Source organism: Liolophura sinensis, chromosome 9, assembly GCF_032854445.1.
Source record: "Liolophura sinensis isolate JHLJ2023 chromosome 9, CUHK_Ljap_v2, whole genome shotgun sequence".
In the NCBI taxonomy this organism is placed as follows: Eukaryota; Metazoa; Mollusca; class Polyplacophora; order Chitonida; family Chitonidae; genus Liolophura; species Liolophura sinensis.
The window spans coordinates 33,500,031-33,520,678 of record NC_088303.1 but is presented as its reverse complement, the minus strand read 5'-3'; the positions used below and the strand labels follow the sequence as shown (position 1 = coordinate 33,520,678).

General features: G+C 38.1%; 2 protein-coding genes across 3 annotated transcripts in view; one reads left to right on the top strand and one right to left on the bottom strand.

Moving 5' to 3' along the window:
• The first annotated feature begins 207 nt into the window (after window positions 1-207).
• LOC135475801 (uncharacterized) lies at window positions 208-3,736 on the top strand. The gene is made up of 4 exons (XM_064755741.1): window positions 208-395; window positions 852-1,147; window positions 1,797-1,945; window positions 3,497-3,736. The coding sequence occupies exons 1-4, from the start codon at window positions 208-210 to the stop codon at window positions 3,638-3,640; spliced, it is 777 nt and encodes a 258-aa protein (XP_064611811.1). The 3' UTR covers window positions 3,641-3,736.
• A 6,217-nt stretch (window positions 3,737-9,953) lies between these two features.
• Window positions 9,954-20,648, bottom strand: part of LOC135474735 (procollagen-lysine,2-oxoglutarate 5-dioxygenase 1-like) — a 53,443-nt gene continuing 42,748 nt past the window's right edge. The window contains exons 12-19 of one of the 2 annotated variants that reach the window (XM_064754310.1): window positions 19,076-19,177; window positions 18,271-18,396; window positions 16,705-16,837; window positions 16,352-16,465; window positions 15,405-15,578; window positions 14,254-14,400; window positions 12,124-12,264; window positions 9,954-11,047 (exon numbers count right to left, since the gene is read on the bottom strand). In XM_064754310.1, coding sequence (XP_064610380.1) covers window positions 10,892-11,047; window positions 12,124-12,264; window positions 14,254-14,400; window positions 15,405-15,578; window positions 16,352-16,465; window positions 16,705-16,837; window positions 18,271-18,396; window positions 19,076-19,177 — 1,093 coding nt within the window. In that variant the 3' untranslated portion in view covers window positions 9,954-10,891. The remainder of the gene's footprint in view (window positions 11,048-12,123; window positions 12,265-14,253; window positions 14,401-15,404; window positions 15,579-16,351; window positions 16,466-16,704; window positions 16,838-18,270; window positions 18,397-19,075; window positions 19,178-20,648) is intronic. The other variant, XM_064754311.1, reaches the window with a different exon arrangement.

The following is a 20,648-nucleotide window of genomic DNA, read 5'->3' as shown; positions in this document are numbered from 1 at the left end:
TAACATTCTTTATACAAACAGGAACTCGGTGTACACGTGTTTTTTTTTGTTTGTTTGTTTTTCAATTAAAACGGACACCCAGTTATTGACAAGTTTACATCAGCGCTGCACTCACAGGCTGAACAACGACCTCTGCACTGTATCAATCTTAGCTTTTTCTGTTAACATCGCTGTTCAGATTGCTTGATGATACGGACAAAAGTAACCATGTGGCTTCTCCTCACCGTCTTACTCTCGCTGCTAGGGCAGGGCTTTTCCTCTTGCATCTGGCGCCCGACACCTGGTACAACTTGGCAGTGGCAAATCACTCAGACCATAAACACAAGTCTTAACGTTGACATGTACGACATAGACCTCTACGAAGCCACAGCCTCGGACATTGCTACACTGAAAGCGTATGTTTTACTTCAAATTGTTGTATTAATCTGAAAGTCAGTGTTTTGTATTTTCCTTGTTTCACTTATAAACATGATGGTGGTCAGATTTATTATATGGTGAAACGTAAGTGGGATGGTCTGTCAGCAACCTGCAGATGGTCGTGGGTTTCCCCCGGGCTCGGCCCGGTTTCCTCCCACCATAATGTTGGCCGCCGTCGTATAAGTGAAATATTCTTGAGTACGGCGTAAAACACCAATCAAATAAATAAATATATGGTGGAATAAACTGGGGTACACGGAGTAAACCACCGACCTTCCTTAAATATACCTTATCATATGTTTAATCTGAAGCCTATTCAGAGATTGAACAAAATATATCAGGATTTAAATTTTACTCGTATCCAGTTTATGTAAAATCGGTTAATCCTACATGAAAATGTATCTAGGATACATGTAACCATTTCACCATTTCAGCGCGGGAAAGATTGTTATCTGCTATTTCTCGGCTGGTAGTGCGGAAGACTTTAGAGCCGATTATTCTCAGTTTCCGGCAGCTACATTAGGTTCGATCCTCTCCGGCTATCCGGATGAGAAGTGGGTGGACATCCGAGATTCCACCATCAGACAAATCATGATGGCACGCCTAGACTACGCCCAGAGCCGCGGCTGTGACGGTGTCGAGCCGGACAATATGGATGCGTATGACAACAACAACGGGCTGGGCTTGACACCCGCTCATCAGCTGGATTACAACAAATTCATATCTCGAGGTGAGAGTGTATACAGTACGTCTACAAAGTCTCCTATTCTATCATGCATTAATATCCAGTATATACATTTTCCCATCTTTGCATGGTGCACTATGTAGCCTAGCTTATTGCAACGCGTAGCATGCTGGTTTTTGCAAATGTAGTACATGCCATGCGGTGTCGTTTAGGCTTATAGGCCTACATATGTACCGTAGCTTTAAAATCTAAAAAGAAAATTCTGTATCAAACAATAGCCGATGTTGAATGAAATACAAAAAAAAGTCAGCATAAGCATTAAGGGATTTATATCTGGATTAGGCCTATAAGCCGTGGTCCTGGTCGGCCCGATGTCAGTATAGGGCCTACAGAGAATAAATTTTTGCATTTATACGATGGCGGTTAGTGTGTCAAAGAGATACTATCGTCATATCATACCGAAATACAATAGAATCGTGTTAAACTTTCAAATAATAAGCACGTCAAGTCTGTTAATTCAAAACCAATATACAAACTGAAATATTCTTGAGTACGGTGCAAAATACCAATCAAATCAAACAAATTTGTCCATATTCAACATACATGAATGTACCATTGATCGTACAGAGAATTAAACATTGTTTAAGGCATGGTCTTGGTGAGTTTTATAAATCGAACATCTTTTGAACATCAGAGGCCCATAAACGAGGACTGTCAGTTGGATTGAAGAACGATCTGGCGCAGGTGAATGAGCTGGTGGATTACTTCGACTGGGCCCTGAACGAGGAGTGTCTGGATTATACAGAGTGCCCGGATCTCCAGCCATTTCTCGACCAAAATAAGGTGAGTTAGTATACATTTTCGTATGTTACTGTAGGTGTAGGTACATGCATGTAAATAACTAATAGTGGGTTTGTAAATATTTGTCTGTAATATTTATCTTATATGTTTGTAACATTTGTCATATACGCTTGTGATATTTGCCATATAAGCTTGTGATATTTGCCATATACGTTTGTGATATTTGTCATATACGTTTGTGATATTTGTCATGTACTCTTGTGATATTTGTCACATACGTTTTGCTTTTCTTTTTTATTCATCTGTAATATTTCATCATCACCAATCTTCTAGTCAAGTGCAGGTGTGTGCACAAATAAATGTGTATATTGTTACGACCCAAACTGTCTGTATTATAAAGAGATGGCTTGTTCGAAATACAAGACAGTTTAGCCGCACAAAAAAAAAAGTAACCAAAACCAGCAGATTTTATTTTACAACAATTTATTAGGTTTAACAAGAACAGATAACAAGACTTTTACAAATACTAAAGTAAATACGTTTAACAAGAAAGGATAGCGGTATCTATAAAAATACTAAAGTACTTACATGTACAACGGTGTCAAGTCCAAACGGACGCATATACTCCACAATGCCTAAAAATTGCATAGAGGCAATATTCATAAGAGGGAAAATCCACAGTATAACCGAGTGTATGACGAAATATACACAGATTTCCACAGACAGGGTCGTGTACTAATAAGCACTGTGTACACAAGAGCACAAATTAAATATACTTAATTAAATATAATTAAGTTCAGACTGAACAAGTGCTCGGTGGAGATAGGATATAACAAAGCCAGAGGCTATGAAGACACCAAAATTCAGCACAAAAGGCCTACTAAAGTAATACACAGCGAGAGCATCCAAAACTCTCAATAATTCTCCGTTCTCCCCTCCTTTGACCTGCTTTCATAGGTCTTATATAGACTGGTGGAATTTTCCAGAATAAGAAAACTCCTGAACACTTGTTGTAAACAAAGAGGCCCCGAACTGAGCGTATTCTGGAACATTCTAAGGCAGAGGTAGACAGCAGGCCCTGAACTCAGCATATGTAAACAGTGGCAATCTAAATTTAGAAGCTGACGGCAGTTGTGCACATAACAATATAAAACGGAGGTTTATCTTGGAACTCAGTTCAACCAATAGCGAGTAATTTGGTATATAAATTGGTCGCCCGTTTACTTTTTTTTCCTTTTTGGCTATATATTTTAAGGTTATAAATGTGGCATATCTACAGACTTATGTTTTAATATAGCCAGTCGTGAGTTGCCGTTCATAAATTTCAAGTTTAGAACATTTGTTAAAAAGACATAAGTCCTCTCTGCATGGCTCAGATGATTAAAGCGCTGGCCTCTTGCAACGCCTGGTGAAGAGCACTGGTTTATTCCGGGCACCCCGATTTCCTCCTACCATAAACCCGACCGCTGCCGTACAAGTGAAAAATTCCTGAGTACGTTAAAACCCAATCAAAATTAGTACATAAAAACCTGTATATATACTTATATGAATACTTAGATGATTGTGAAGCATTTCTCTTTTTCTTTGTCGAAGGCTGTTTTTCATGTGGAGTACGTGAATTATGAGTGGCAAGGAAACGCCAAGAAAGCCACTGTGTGCTCATCCTCAGGGAGACCGTCGGGTTTCAGTACTCTGATAAAACTGTGGGACTTGGATTCCTGGAGATTAGTGTGCTAGAGCGCAAAAAGAAATGATCCTCCACTCCTGGCGCCTCTATCACAAAGCCACCTTGGGCTATAAAGCTCAAAATTGTAATTTTGAATACAAAATAATATTTTTGAAGCCGGATGCTCAATCTGAGATGAAATTCTTCTACTACACGTAGCATAAAATCAGCGGTCATAATTGTATCCATTTGATGCATATATTTAAGAGCTGATTTTTTTTTATTACAATTTTGAACTAAAGCCTGAAATTGCTTTATGAACCGGGCCCCTAGATGTCTGGCAGCAAGGTGCAAGACAAGAAAACTTCCATTCCTGGCGCTCTATATATTTTTCCATAAGATGGGATTCTGCTGTGTGTCAGTTGACTATATTGGTACAGAAAAAATTGTACCGATTTATGAAGGCAAGATGTTATTCTCGTCTTCAAATATACGTGAGTAAAGCATTTGCGTAATTACCCTGATTCTTCCGCCTTTTCAAACGCCTGTGCGACCAATATTTTAAACCATTCTGAGAGAAACTGTTGGTTGAGGGAAATAATTTGCACCGTTTTATGAAGCTTGCATTTTCAGTGATGCAAACAAATCATTTTAGCCTCATTATCAAAATAATTGTATCCAGAATTCCACAGAAAAAACTGCTTTGGAGGTTGAAAAGGTTTCAGATTTACAGGAAATCTAGTACAGAGGGGTGTTGTATACTTTAAAGCAATCTGCTATTAAATGCCTCGAAAGATTTTTAAACAAGAGAAAAAAGTTTATTAATGGGTTAGATTTAGTTATACTCAAAATGTAACGCAGGGCTCTTTTCTTGAGCCATTACTCTTCCTCGTTGACATAAATGAGATAAACATCAATGTTATATCAGAAATAAATATTTTTTATTGATGATACATCTTTGTTTAGCCCATTGTGAATGTTGTTGGCTCTCAAAATAAACTGCCTCGTGACCTAAAACGTTTGGAATGGACAGCAATGCATATGTGTTTGTTTTGGGGGTTTTTTTTTTTTATAATTAATGCACTTATGTACCGCATACGCTTTTGCTTGTTTCTCTGGTGAACCCCATATATTTACCTTAAATGGCAAGATAGCACTTGGCTGAAACATTTCAATCGAAAGCAGGACACTCAAGCTTTCTAAAAAGTATCATACTTTATTGTTTTAAAGAGATTTCACCGAATAAAATGTAGAACAAAAATGACAATAGTGCTCAACTGGCCGGTGTGAATCGATGCAGCCATCTTGAGACTTCTATCCAATCAAACACGTTGCTATCAAATTGCGCGGTCTAATCTGTGATGAAGCCCCTTTACCCATTCACGCCATGAAGTGACCTATCAATAACACAGAACTACTGCATAAAACATCATATTGAGATTGTTTACAATGATTTATTTACGCGTAGCCGTAGCGATGTTGTGGGACAGGTCTGTATCATTTACGGGCCATCACTTTGACACGCTGTTCAAATTATGCAAATACATTTTTTGTCGTTCATTTTAGCGTTTAGTCAGCATGCAGTTGCTAAATAACAAATATCAGTAAGAGTAAAATTCATTACGGATGCCGAAGGTTTATGAGAACGAGAAGACGGCATCTCATCGGACAATGCTTAAAATTACCTAAATCTGATGAGACACTTTTTTTCTCTGAATTCATTAGAACTGAAGAATTTAAATTGTCTTTCTCGCCTACAAGGTATATTAATTCTGTTTTCTTGTATAAAATAGTCAAATTATTGAACCGCTGCGTTTAAGCAGAGGTGCTTTCTCTGACGTCCGCGATAACTAGGTCAGCACTGCTCTCATCTTAAGACACCATAACAAAATTAAAGCAAACAATCCAGCGACAGTTGGATGCCAAGATTAGCCTCAGTGGTCAGTGGTGCTTACATTTATTTCCATTTGTAGCAGAATTGAGCATGAATCCAGTTGTACGGCAATCCTATTGTAATTTTGTAAACATTTAATAGTGTCAGAATTCCCGGTACCGGCACAACCACGCTCTGGAGGTTACGACCTGAACCAGGAATACCCCGGCAGTGCATCTGTCTAAACGATATATCAAGCCAACTGTATAACAGTGCAAGCAGTGGAAGAAATATCCTTCCAGTAGGCCTATGTCCAATTTCCGAGAAAGCCATTCATCACTTGGCCCGTCATCGCCGAAGTATACAACTTTAATCTGCCCTAGGCTATTGTTTTATACAATTATAGCACGGGAAATACCTTCGACATTAGAGAACTAGAGTAAACGTGACGTCACCGTGCTGCCGATAATGGAGACACTCTGAAGCTATGACAAGACGAAGTTTCACTTAAGTTTTTACTGCAATGAAAAAAATCTAAAAAAAAAATATTTTATGCCGGTTTAAGATACTTTGAGAGATAGTCTGTCCTTGGACATAAACATTAATGGGGTGCCGTCTTTCACTTTAAACTACATTTGTGTGACTGAAATCGACATGAAGAGCGTTCGGATCCGTAAACAATATACCACACAATGGTGCATATGTGGCCAAGGTGGTTAGCGCGCCATCGCTGCGTTATGACTGCGTTATGGTGAGAGGCTTCATTGGTGAAGCCTCTCACCAATGCAGTCGCTGTGAGCTCCAGTCCATTTCTTGCTGGCTTTCTCTCCGGACGTACGTGGGAATGCCTGCAGCAACCTACGGATGGTCTTGGTTTTCCTCCGGGCTCTGTCCGGTTTCCTGTCGTCCATCGTAATGCTGACCGTCGTCGTTTAAGTGAAATATTCTTACGTACGGCGTAAAACACCAATCAAATAAATAAACCTCACTATAAAAACACTTTCAAAGTCTTTTAATCCATAAAAGGCATATGTAATTTTTTTTTTTTTTTGGTCTTTGTATTTCTTTGTTGACGAGACCCAATTGCGGCCATAAGCTGTTGAGAATCTTCTACTCGTGAAGAATTAAATTACCCCACTGACTTGAATAATTTGCCAAGGTCACCGACAATGAATAAGGCTCTTCTTAACACCGAAGTAACTGCATATGTGGTATAAGTTTCTTTAAACCTTACAAGCCTTCAAAAAGATAATGTCGACACAGATATGGATAGGAACTCGTTAGACCTGATCCGGATCAAATCCGGATCGAGTCATATCAAAGACTTTAAAAATGGTAGGGTATAGACAGTATATTGTGATTAGGTGAGATGTCATGTCTGGTGTCTTAGCCTTGATACTTCTGTGCCTGCAGCACTTTGGGGTCATGCACTCGCCCTGCCATATGAAGACAATATAAACACACACCTAATAACTCCTTGTCAAATGACTGAAAATTTAAGTACAACGTTAAACCCCAGGCATTCTTTCATTCATTCCTTCCTTCTGATACGGGCAAACGCCCCGGAATAACGCTTACTGCTACCATATCCGCAAGCCAGTTTAACAACTTCACGCAGTTTTGCTTTGACAAAAAAAAGAAACAAAAAATAAAACTGCACCTTCTCAAATACATGAGTTTGAAATTATCAAAGTATCTTTTACTGAACCAGACGACTCTTTCTACCTCTTGACGGAATGGAAAAAGCATGCTAGCTTTTGGCTTTAAAGGTGCCCGAATTTCTGGGAGAAATCCTTTCATGTTCGTTTTAACTTAATACCATTGTTTCACAATGCAAGTGCCAGGACACTGAACTGGATTCATGGCGAGGATACAATGAAAACTGCACAGCAAGTCGCATTATAGGTTTACCATGGGTCTCTTAATCTCAGGTTAACCTGCGAATGGTCGTGGGTTTACCCCGTGCTCTGCCCAGTTTCCACAAACCATAATGCTGGCCGCCGTCGTATAAGTGAAATATTCTTCAGTACGGCGTAAAACACCAAGGAAATAAATAAATAAATAATCTCAGGTTTACCATGTGCTTACTGGTAAGTCCTAATAGACGAAATTAAGGGATTTGTGTAAAAAGGGTAGGATAACTATTATTTTCTTTTGACACCGTGTTAGTAGACGGTAATACACTGCATTAACGCAAATCCGGCTACCTAAAGTCAATAGAACGAGTATAGAGTTAAAGAGAAAGGCTGTCTACGAGATGGTCCGGGTATACAGTTCTTGCACTGCGAATTTCCGTTTGTTTACGCGAATTGTACTCTGTATGATGATGTACAAGAGTCTGTCTTGATAACGTGCACTACATACTGTGAAGGGTGATTTCGCCTTATGCTACGTGAATTTTATACCAGTCAGGATGAACCACGAAAATGCGAACAGGTAACCCCTCTAAACCACTACAAATCGATCGCCGTCAACATAATCTTTCTTCAATAAGACGTAGAATAGGACCCTGAATCAGTGGAGGAGCAAAATGGGCGGAGTTTACGACAAACCGTCTCTCAGGATTTTAGCACTTGGTTTTATACTGGGATCTGACTCAATTCAACAGTGGGATAATTGGCAAATGGTTACATGTAACCGGTGAAATACGGTGTCTTGTCAGTTCACTTCAGTGTTTTATTTTAACAGTGAGTGGGTGGGTGCTTAGGGTTTAACGTCGTACTTAACAATTTTTCAGTCATATGACGACGAAGGAATCCTTAGAGTGCATGTAATGTGCCCCTTGTTACAGGACGGATTTCCACCGCCCTTCACTGAGACGTCTCACCGAAGGCAGGTAAGGCGCCCTGCCCGAGCCATTATACTGGTACGGGTCAACCAGTCGTTGCACTATCCCCTTCAGGCTGAATGCCAAGCGAGGAAGCTGCAACTTCCTCTTTTAAGGTCTAAGGTGTGACTCAATCCAGGATTGATTGTGGATTTACCGCTCCCGTTTTATTTTATCATTTTGTATTAATGCTTAAACAGTAGCAAATTACACGCCTATCAAGTGAAAACGACAAAGAAACCGTCAATAGTCAGAGGTGGAAAGCGGTGTAGTCTTCCGTATTTTATTCAATCTATTTAGCCAAATGTGCAGGTATATACGTATGTGCATCGACCTGTGACATTTTGAACAGTTCATACATAATATAGCACCATAACAGGTCTCCAAATGTAGTCATTGATTACGTTGTGGACCAGGTTTTGACAATGTCAACGAGATTCGGTGGTAAATTCAGGGCACCCTTCTAGGGCATTTACGTATAAATTCATAACTAGAAAACACTAACAAGCAAGTTAAAAAGCTTACAGCCCTTTCTGAAATACAGCAGTGTGTGTAAACCATACTGCACACCACTGATGCATGCATGGTAAACTGAACACAAGGGATCATTGCCATTAAAATGGGCGTATAAATCGATAAGAGACAATCATTAAATGCACAGTAAAAATGTTAACATTATTATGAAGCTGTACGTAAAACAGATAAAATGTCTTCAAAAAATGACAAGATTATCATGTCGCCAATGGGTAAAATGTTAAAAAAAAACTTTTGTTTCTGAAATATGTACAGATTCACCTCTGACTCGTTGCTGTGAGAGAAAGGCAAGCAAAAACTACATGTAAGCTGACTTTTGCATACCTGCTGTCCACTCAAGTGTTTCAAAGGTTTTTCTGCTTTAACCCAGAATATCCTATCTCCATGGTCAGCCAATTAGAATTGATTCTACATCCCTTTCCACACAGAAGCTTCAGGGTATTCTTTTCAGAGTTCTCCACTGAAAACTTTGAAAAAATTGTTTTTGATTTCCAAAAATTTGCTTCATCTTTCTTCAATCTAGATTTTAAGCAAATTATTACAGCAGAAGGTACAACAATGAACTGCCCACTTAATCACTCTGTCATTGTGTATATTGGCACATATTACATGTAGTGACATGAACACAAAAATACTATCACATTTGCATAATCTAATATCAGATTTCTTATAATATGGATTTTCATATGACAAAAACAACTGATCAAAACATTAGTTTAAAATGCTAGCACATGTGGAAGACAAATCTGATGATGTGACAAGCGAAATCATGCTACAAGTAAATACTTTAAAAATTTATTTAGAGCTTCAACTTGTACTTTCCAACTTTAACACAAAAAAACATGTAATTCATTATGTGACACAAATTGCATGGGAAAGTTCTGACACATTTAAAACCTCTTCGTACAAAGTTGACAATATTTCCTTAAAAAATCCACAACCTTTGTCTTTGGCTTATCTATCATTTGCATAGGTTGTCTACTAGCATTTAGATGGGTGTACATATACGTAAAAGTAAAATTCCGCTTGTCAAAAATTTGATAGATTTTTTAGCCTACATCAACAAATTCTAGTCCATCCAACAATCCAGTCATTTTAATATTTTGCTCGTTAAATCAGAGTCAGCATATTAGATTGAATCCCATGATGTGCAACTCGTTAATTCCATTCTGAATTAAAAACAAACATAGAATTCTTCAGTTACTGACCATAGTTCATACACAAAATTATATCTCTAAAAATCCAGATGTTATAAAATCTTAATACAAATAGAACAGACAGACGGACAGCCAACGTGGGAGGAAGGTCAAACATCTTCAACATTACGACATAACTTCATACATCAACAATTTGTGAAAGTTCTGATAACCTATATCTAACAACAACAGCACCAGCATGATATATTAGATTTCAAGTGACAGATGAAATCAGTATTCTCTTTTTCATGTTATAATATTGCTAAGACCAGTACGATTCGAGGAGATGTGCACAAGGGCAAATACAGAGTCAGAAATGGCTGGCATCAAACATGAAACAAATCAAACATTTTTTTGACATTTTCAAACATACATGTAGTGGATAGCACTTAAGCTATCTTGAACAAAGTTAAAGCTACAACACAAGTAACACATATTCGATGTGAGCTACACCAACCACAAATCAACATTATCTGGGACTATTTTGAAGGAACACGTTTTCACAGAACACAGAACAATTTAATATAAATGTACTTTTCTAAGGAGTGAAAATGCTCTCAATGCTCTCAACTTCAATCACAAACATGAACAGTTTTCAACAGTTTTTCCGCAAATTGTAAATAATGAGCATAATGATACAGCTATTCAGTCATTCACTTCTTTTTACATTTATACACATAAATCTTGTTGAAATGGGCATGACTCACTGATCAACCATTTTCAATCATAAAATTTCAGATCTATAAAGTAACCAGTTACAGTATAACAGAGATCAGACAAAGGGAGATAACTAGAAGACACACACCGTAGGCCCTTGTCACCATGGCAACTAAGGATGAAGTAACCTGTTACAATACAACATGAGAGATCAAACAAAGAGAGGTAATGAGAATTAAGGGTCAACAAAAGAAATCATGATGTATCTAGTGCCGGCTGTCGTTTTCAATCCCTCGTGATAGTGGGTCAACCTCCCAGGATGCATCAGCATCCAGCCTTGTCTCAAAGCCGTGACGCTACAGTTGTAACGAATGAACCGACACCCACCTCCCTAGAGAAAGATTAAAAAGCGCAGATAGAGTATACAGTATACATGATAAAAAGCATTACTTTGATTCATTCAAGGAAATGCAGTTAAATGAATAAGAAAACAACAACAAAAAACTGAATTAAAACAGAATGTTTTTTTCTCACAATTGAATTTGTGAACATACTGCAGTGGGCTAGAGAAAAAAAAACAGGCTGAAGTTTATCAGTGTTATGCTCCAGGCTTACACCACTAGCTTGCTTCTACCACACCAGAGGCCTTCACCTGCAGTGGTACGTGAGTAGCTTTACTGGTCAAATGTACATTCACATATGTGTATAGTAACATACTGATAGTCTTCTACCACCAGTCAACACCATTCCACAAACCTTCACTTGATGAGGGCATACAGTCATCGTGAATGGTCAACTGTATGTACATAAATAATTGTAGTCTTCTACAACCAGTCCACTAGCACACCACAGGCTCAGTGTAGTCAAACTACCGGCAGACTAATGGAACACCCCTGGATATGTTTGGTCACACATGGAGGCAGGTGTTCTGCCAGAAATGTGAAAGTGGGTGTCCAAACAGCCCTTTGGAGGATACGGTGTTTGAGCTGGGGGTTCAAACTTTCATTTTTCTCTGCACATATCTCGCCTAAGTGCTAAAAACAGGAAATCCAAATAGTGCTTATTTTCTGTTCCATCTGTCCACTTGGACAGTTGGACAGGTGAACAGATAGTTGGCTAACCCAAAGCCGCAGAATTTTAGCCAAAAAATCAATATGTGCAAATGCAATCAAATTTTGGCTACTATCGGTATGTTATAGCCTAAATATGTACCTTCACAAAATACCACCCTCGTATGTACATGTGTTATGATTTATAAACAAAAATAATCACTTTAGAATCACATTGTCAATATAAATAGCACAATAGTAATAATGCGAGTTTGATATTTTCTGAAAGACAATAACTAGACCTATCCTTGGCAAATTATTTGAATTATTTTGAATTTATTAGCAATTCTATCTTTTTTCTGTCAAAAATCTTTGGTAAAGCCTCTTCAGCAGATCACCTATCTTATTTTGTTCTTACCTGGTAATCAATGCCAGGTCTGTTGAGGGCCAGGTTGATGGTGTAGGTGGACGAGTCATGATGCGGTCTCAGGCTGGGCTGCTCATCCGGTTTGTATCGCACCACGAAGTTCATTATAGACGTAGGAGGCTGAGGATACAACTGAAAATATGTCAATTTCCGTCTGCTGCGCAAAAATATTGACCCCTGGAACAGCATAGACCACCCCATCACCATGGAAACCATGAAAAGTTGTCATGGGTTAGGGGTAATCTATACTGTGCATGAAACTGTCAGAATTACAAAACACTACAGAGATTTACATGTACAGATAAATATTTATTCCTTTATTTGATTGGTGTTTTATGCAGTACTCAAGAATATTTCACTTATGCAATGATGGCCAGCATTGCGGCAGGAGGAAACCAAGCAAAGCCTGGGGGAAACCCACGGTCATCCGCAGGTTGCTTAAAGATCTTCCTACGTGCTTCCGGAGAGGAAGCCAGCATGAAGTAATGATAAATAATCTGATTAAATGAACTGATCAGATCTCTACAAAAATGAACTGAATGAAAGACGATTTTAATCCTGACTTTTGCTTTACATTCACCTTTTTATACTTATGTGTACATGTACTATAATACTAAAGTGAAAATTAAACTAAATAATATAGCTCTTCTTCATTTTTCTGTGCTATACATCATGACAATATCAGCACGTATCAGGTAGTCATAGTACCAAAATGTTTCTTGTGTGGTTTCACTGTAAGAACATGAAAAAACGCCAGACAACATGCCCCACTCAATCATGACATATGGTAAATGAATTAAAATATGGGTGCAAAAAATAGCACATTTGGAGGAATGTATATGTCATAATATCTTACTTTTATTGCTGAAATCTGCATTTTGCCAGCAGATATCATCCAAACCAACATGAAAACACCTATCTATGACCAACAGAATTCTTCAAATCAAGTAAAACGTGCTAGTTTTTAGTCAAGCAGGAACTTTTAGTGAGTGAGTGCTTGGGGTTTAATGTCGTACTTAACAATTTTTCAGTCATATGACGACAAAGGAATCCTTAGAGTGCATGTAATGTACCTCCTTGTTGCAGGACGGACTTCCACCACTCTCTAATCTAGTGCTCCTTCACTGAGACGCCTTACCGAAGGCAAGTAAGCCGCCCTGCCCGAGCTGACCATACGGGTCAACCAGTCACTGCACTATCCTCTTCATGCTGAACGCCAAGCGAGGAAGTTACAACTTCCTCTTTTAAGGTCTTAGGTGTGACTCGATCCAGGATTGACCCTGGATCTACCACTCCCGAAGCTCTACCAACTGTGGTACCGGGGCCGGTCAGGAAATTTTATATCATTTACAGTACTAGGCTAAACGCTGAGGAGGTGAATACATGAATACCTGACCATCTGCAGGTTGCTGACAGACCTTCCCATGCATGACCGCAGAGGAAACAAGCATAAGCTTAAAATGATGAGTGCTCAACCAGGAAATATCAAGATTGTTTTGAACATGGGTATAATCTGACCGTTACTCCACATACATGTATACAACATACCCTGTACAATTATCACTTCCTGTATACAACATATCCTGTACAACTATCGTTTCTGTATACAACATACCCTGTACAATTATCACTTCCTGTATACAACATACCCTGTACAACTATCGTTTCTGTATACAACATACCTGTACAATTGTCGTTTTCTGTATACAACATACCTGTACAATTATCGTTTTCTGTATACAACATATCTGTACAATTATCGTTTCTGTATACAATATACCTGTCCAATTATCGTTTTTTGTATACAACATATCTGTACAATTATCGTTTTTTGTATACAACATACCCGTACAATTATCGTTTTCTGTATACAACATACCCGTACAATTATCGTTTCTGTATACAACAAACCTGTACAATCATCGTTTTCTGTTTGTCTTACCCACAGAGAGGTATGGAAAGTCTCACATGATGTGACTTACATGAACTGGGTAGAGTTGATTCAAAGCATTTTTGTACAATGCAAAAGTTATGTTAAATTGAATATATCCAGAGACAATCTAGACAATTAATTAGTCATTTTGATCAAAGAAAATGATGAGAAATTTAAATGAGACTTACATCGTGGAAGTAGCCTGTAAAAGCTTTCTGTTGGATTGGGGAGACATATTTCTGTATGATGTACAACCATTCCCTCTCATAGCCTATCTGATTCATGTGGATGTCAATCGTGGGCACATTTTCATAGCCTCCAGCCAATCGGGGATCCTGTTACAAACAAACATCTTGATTTGAGCTCAAAGAGACGGAAACTCATTGGTCAAAAACACAAAAAGCAGTATGACATGAGGAAAACTTTAGACACATTATTCAATCACTGTTCTGAAAACCAACAAGAAAAGAAGACTCATGGAGATATACTTACAGATGATCAGAGAAAGCAACAGTCCATGGACACTGTGATGTGAACAATGGGACAGATTGAGACAGATGAGCAAAGTATGGACAGACACATACGTGCTAACAGGTGGACAGAGGGTATCCATTTTTATTATTTTCATAATGGAGTCACAGGACACTGAACAAATGTGCAAGTAAATATAATGTATTTAGACGTAGCTTTCTAACTAGGGTTAACACTGTACTCAATAATATTTCACTTATACAACCAGCCACTTTCATAGGTGGACGGAGGAATAACAGCAGTGCTAAAAATTATACCAAAACCTTGCACTCGGCCTTTATAATGTGCTCAGCTGATGAGAACTACAAACCCATACTTACAAACTGCCAATGAATGACTGGATTAACACCTGTATTTGTCTGTAGAAGGCAATATGGTTAAAAAAAAAAACATCAACTATTTAAAATTTATTTATTTATTTATCTGATTGGCGTTTTACACCATACTCAAGAATGTTTCACTTATACGACGCCATCTATGGTGGGTGGAAACCAGGCCAAGCCCAGGGGCAACCGACGACCATTCGCAGACTGCTGACAGACCTTTCCATGTACGGCCGGAGAAGGAGCCAGTCTGAGCTGGACTTGAACTCACAGCGAATGCATTGGCACTATTTACAAGTGAAGACAACCTACATGTAAGCATCATTCAAAAGGCCATGTTATTCTGATTTCAAATATGTTTTTTGTTCTTTGAAGTTTATACCCTGTTAACAAAAAAAGGAAAACTATATCTGAAATTTGCTAAACAAATGACCTATCTGGTGATATATACTATATTCACAGGCGGTCTGGGCCTTTTAACTTACGCTATTTTGGCCATTCGACCATGTTCCTAAGTTTTCCATTTCATCTATGAGTGCCAAGGTGAAGGCGGGTGTGAAGATGGGGAACCAGTACACGTCAGGGCAGGGCTGCAGAAGGGTTGTGTTAGGGTCCAGAGCTTGGGTGTAGTTCTCGTGGAGATATCGCAGCTCCCAGTCCTGTACAATCCATCAAAATATAACATATCAAAGTAAAATCGCAACACATAAATTTTTGGTCTTTGCTACATTCTAGTTTTATCATGTTTCCAATGACATCTCTTTTTAAAATTTTAAAATTCAATTTGCATTTCAAGGATTTAAATCATATGAGGCTCAGGCTACACCTCTTCAAATGGTTGTTTTAAAGACAAAATGAATCTTTTTCCCAATGTCAAAGTAGGGTATAGAGATAAAAATAAAACTTACAAATCATCTAATAAGAGGGAAACATGGAATGTCTCTGCAATTTTTGCTGATGAAGACATAATTTAGATGAAAGAAAAAACTTGAAAAGCAAGAAAATCAAGAAAATATCATGATCAATGTCTGTCAAAATAAAAAAAAGTTGTTATTCAGTTTTTTTTTTAATTCCATTTTTGGATTTCTCAGTGTTGTCTCCCTTGTCAAACACAAACTTTCACACTGCCTTAAATCTAGATAAAATAATCTGCTAATCGGAATTATAATTGATTTCAGTTTTACTGAAAAGTTGATTGTCTGCTGAATTGTCTGATTAATTTTAATGTTTTGAAAAACTACTTCCTGCAACCTACAAACTCAGATGGCGCTGCCATACAGCATGACATGTCAGTCAAATGGTTCTCTCAAACATTGTCTGTGTGCATAGTTAATAAACATTAATTTTGGAAGAAAAATGATTTTATATACTCTTTATTTATTTATAAGAAGCTAATGTCATATGTCCATGGATCAAGTACATGTACACTTACAAATGGATTGTCAAAAATCTGCCACATCTCATTATGCACATGACTGGTGTCAAAATAATCATTGTTGACTAGATGCCCATAATGTTCAAGGTTAGTCAAGGTCATGAAGTTACCCTGTAAATGAAACAAAGTGATCAATGAAATCAACATTTAACAATGCATGTGAATTACTAAATCATTGTGAAACCTTACACTTTTAAGGGACAGAACAAAATAATAAAACCGTACAGCTTTGATGATTTACGACTTTCAGTATGCTATAAAATACATTACATATCGATTCAGCAAGAAAACGACGACAAACATTTTGATTTATAATCAGCCATAAGTGTAATACAGTTTCGATTTCTTACCATATCCCTAATTGTCTTTGTGAAGGCCATATCTGCATCCAGGTTCCCATTAATGAATGCCCCTTTGATCTTCTGTACCATGTGACCATGAATCAAATATATCTGTGTCACATGTGGAACGTTCCATAGTCCTCTGTAGGTAAGACAGGGAGAAAAAGATAATGGTGCATGTTGACATTAGTTTGCTAATAACTTCAGACAAATTCTGATGATAAAAAAATTATCAAACAGCAACATTTAGAAATTATTGGATACCTTATTCCAGTTCCAACATAACAAAAAATTTTTCCTCATTTTCTTCATGGACTCAAGTGAACTATCTTTCCTGATATAAAGTCACAAATTCTACAACCCTCAACCATTTTCATATTACATATAAGTGTGCAAAACGCTTGTCTGATGATGTAAATAGAACAGACGAATTTTCACTGATAAACATCAATGGATAAATATCTCGCGACATTGTTAATTCCATTCCATTCCATCCTCGAGAAAAGCTATTGTGATGTCATGACATCACAGAAAGGCTTTAGAATTTATAATTAGTATATGGTGGACGATTTGCAACATTGTATTTCATTCCCAGAAAACACTGAATAATGTATATGTACTAACCAGTGTGCTGCAGACGATATGTAAACAACACTTGACAGCAGTGTTTATTTCACTGTGAGAAATGCGTCACTGTCGAAGATTACAAACAGATCGGTACCAACAAATGTTTCACCAGTCATGACATTTTACAGATTACTTTCAACTGCTGCATTTGCATTTGTATCATTTGATACACATTCAAACTGAAATCAGTGACTATATAGACTAGTACCCCTTTTGTCTAGAGCCAATAGTTTTAGCCGGTGTGTATGACGTTGCAAGGCTCGCGCTACTTAGAATAACTTTGCTGTGATCTTCCAACGCTACTTTATGTGAGTGGGAAAATGTTTACCTGACTGGAGTTTTTCTTATTTAACTGCATATTACCCACATTAAATGTTTTAGGGAGGGTTTTAGGGGATGGAAATAATCTTCCTGCTATGCGTGTCTATCGTGTCTGATATATGTTAATGCTTTCCAGCAAACTTCATGTACCACCACACCAGATCTTGAAAATTTCCCGTCTTAGAACAGCCCTATACTTACACAGTCACAAAATAGCAGACTGTGAAGACGTTACCACAGATATTTCTAAAAAAAACCTTCATGAGTTTTCATGAAGTATATCTGACATGAATTTATGAACTTTACAATACAAAATGACAAAATCTGAACACCAGCACTGCACCATTGCAATGATTCAGGTGAGATGTTTCCCCATCAAACCAGGATGCTACGGAAACATACATCCACAAATGACATAACATGTCTAACTAGCTAGCTACTATCATGAATACATACGTAAACACAAAAAGAATCTCAGGGAAATGAAACTTCATGAAATTTTCTTGAATTTCTCAAACATTTTCAAAACTGATAACTTTTTCATCACAAATCTTATTCAAGACATTTAAGGTTTTATCACAGCTGTGGCAACCGTGATGTACACAGACGCATACACAAAGTACTCACTTTTTCTTAAATTCCACCAGATCCACATAGTCCTCTGAGCGAGAATACCATCCTTCAGGGTCCAGAGCGCCCCAGAAGTTTGACCACAGCCTGAAGGGACGCACCATCATCGGGGCAATGACAGTTCTAGCAAGAAAATATCAAACACTGCATCAGTGCCTCTGGTTACAGTGAGAGTAGTCTTAAGCAATCCTACAGGTTCAGATATGAGTGCAGTGAGTCAAAGTTATCTAAACAAAACCTTCTGAACATCAGGTCATTCCTTATTCGTTGTCCAAACTGTGTCACGAATGATGAAGATCATATTACAAATACATCGCATAAGGCTCAAATCATTCACTCAGGAATAATGGGAGGGGAGACAAATCTAGGTGGGTTTTGGTTGATTGGTTACTTCCCCTTGCACATCTCATCTCAAGAAATGATTTTGTCTTGGACACTTGATAAAAAGAGAAGAATAATTAGGACTGAATCAATGGCTACAGTTATTCTTCCTGTTTATATGTTTGTGACCTGAGTGATTACCCACCTGTTCTGTTCAATCAAAACTTCAGTATTTGTGACCTGAGTGATTACCTACCTGTTCTGGTCAATCAAACTTCAATGTCTCTGTGTTTGTGACCTGAGTGATTACCTACCTGTTCTGTTCAATCAAACTTCAGTATTTGTGACCTGAGTGATTACCTACCTGTTCTGGTCAATCAAACTTCAGTGTCTCTGTGTTTGTGAACTGAGTGATTACCCACCTGTTCTGTTCAATCAAAACTTCAGTGTCTCTGTGTTTGTGACCTGAGTGATTACCCACCTGTTCTGTTCAATCAAAACTTCCAGTATTTCTGTGTTGGTGATCTGAACAGTTGAGTCCAGGGAGAAGTAGTACTGACAATCCCTCTTGATGCATTCATCACTGAAATGAGAGGACATTAAAATGAATGTTAACAAAACGTGACATGCACACCAAACTGTCAAAATATGTGCAGCCATGTAACTTAAGTACACATATGAAGCAAGCACTCATTTGCAATAGTGTGACGTTCTACAAAAAGTTGATATCGTCAAAGTAGATGGCCAATATTAAAATACAGGATGTCAAAAATTTCACTCACAAGAGCGAATTACAGAGCTGCTTGTCAAAGCTGATAATTCATGTAGCAACAGGCTTCAAAATTCATGTACCAAGCGGCTTCAAAATTCATGCACCAACTGGCTTCGAAATTCAGGTACCAACAGGTTTCGAAGTTCATGTACCAACAGGCTTCGAAATTCATGCACCAAGCGGCTTCGAAATTTATGTACCAACAGCCTTCAAAATTCATGTACCACCAGGCTTCAAAATTCATGTACCACCAGGCTTCGAAATTCATGTACCAAGCGGCTTCGAAATTCATACGCCAATCGGCTTTGTAATTCAAGTACCAACAGGCTTCGAAATTTATGTACCAACAGGCTTCAAAATTCATGTACCAACTGGCTTCGAAATTCATGTACCCAAAAGGCTTCGAAATTCATATGCCAACCGGCTTCGAAATTCATGCACCAACTGGCTTCGAAATTCATGTACCACCAGGCTTCGAAATTCATACGCCAACCGGCTTTGTAATTCATGTGCCATCAGCCTTGAAAACTGTTTATAAACGTCAACTAGTGAAATGACATCACTGGTTTTCTGGTTCTGGATTAGTGTGAAATGTTTTCGTCAACTCAAGCATTTTTCACATTGTAATTTGTATAATCTCCAGGGGCCAATTCCACAAACCATTTCTGACTTAAGTCAAAATTTTAACCCTCTTCACAATGCTTTCATTTTCGTAACTGAAGCTGACATTTGGGCACATTTGTATTCAGATAAAACTGACGAGGTGAACAAAAATTTTAATTTCTGAAGCAGAAAAAATGAGCTTTAAGATCGCATATCAAATTTTGACTCAAGTCAGAAATAGCTTTGAGGAATCGGCACCTGTATTGGGAGAGCAGAGTAACGTCAAATGTTGAAGCCATTTTGCAGCGGATTGCGGGATAGACCATCTGCTTCACAACCTGGAAACACTGGTTCAGTTACAAGTTGGTTACGTCTCCAACTTCAGAACCAAGCATCTCCATAAAAGCCGGCGGCCGTTGGTTTAGGTACGCCAGATTTTGGTCGTCCCGCCTTATGTAATGGGCAAAGTTTCCACCGATCAAATAATATATCCCTCAAGCAATCTGTTACCCTTATCTTTATTGACAACTTTATTGACTGGCTAAATGACGGTTGACAAAACAATCAGGGAACACAACACATGCTGGCTACGCTATGCGTTAACTTCCGTCATTGTTGTAAGTGTTTACAAAACGAATCAAACTTCATGCCAGTGTTCAGGTCAACAGGTATCTCCAGC

What these genes read in the sequence shown, in the direction of transcription:
- LOC135475801 (XM_064755741.1), top strand. Translation starts at nt 208, where the DNA reads ATGTGGCTTCTCCTCACCGTCTTACTCTCGCTGCTAGGGCAGGGCTTT. An exon ending in GACATTGCTACACTGAAAGC is followed by an intron (nt 396 to 851) that starts GTATGTTTTACT and finishes TCACCATTTCAG; the next exon opens with CGCGGGAAAGATTGTTATCT. An exon ending in CAACAAATTCATATCTCGAG is followed by an intron (nt 1,148 to 1,796) that starts GTGAGAGTGTAT and finishes TTTGAACATCAG; the next exon opens with AGGCCCATAAACGAGGACTG.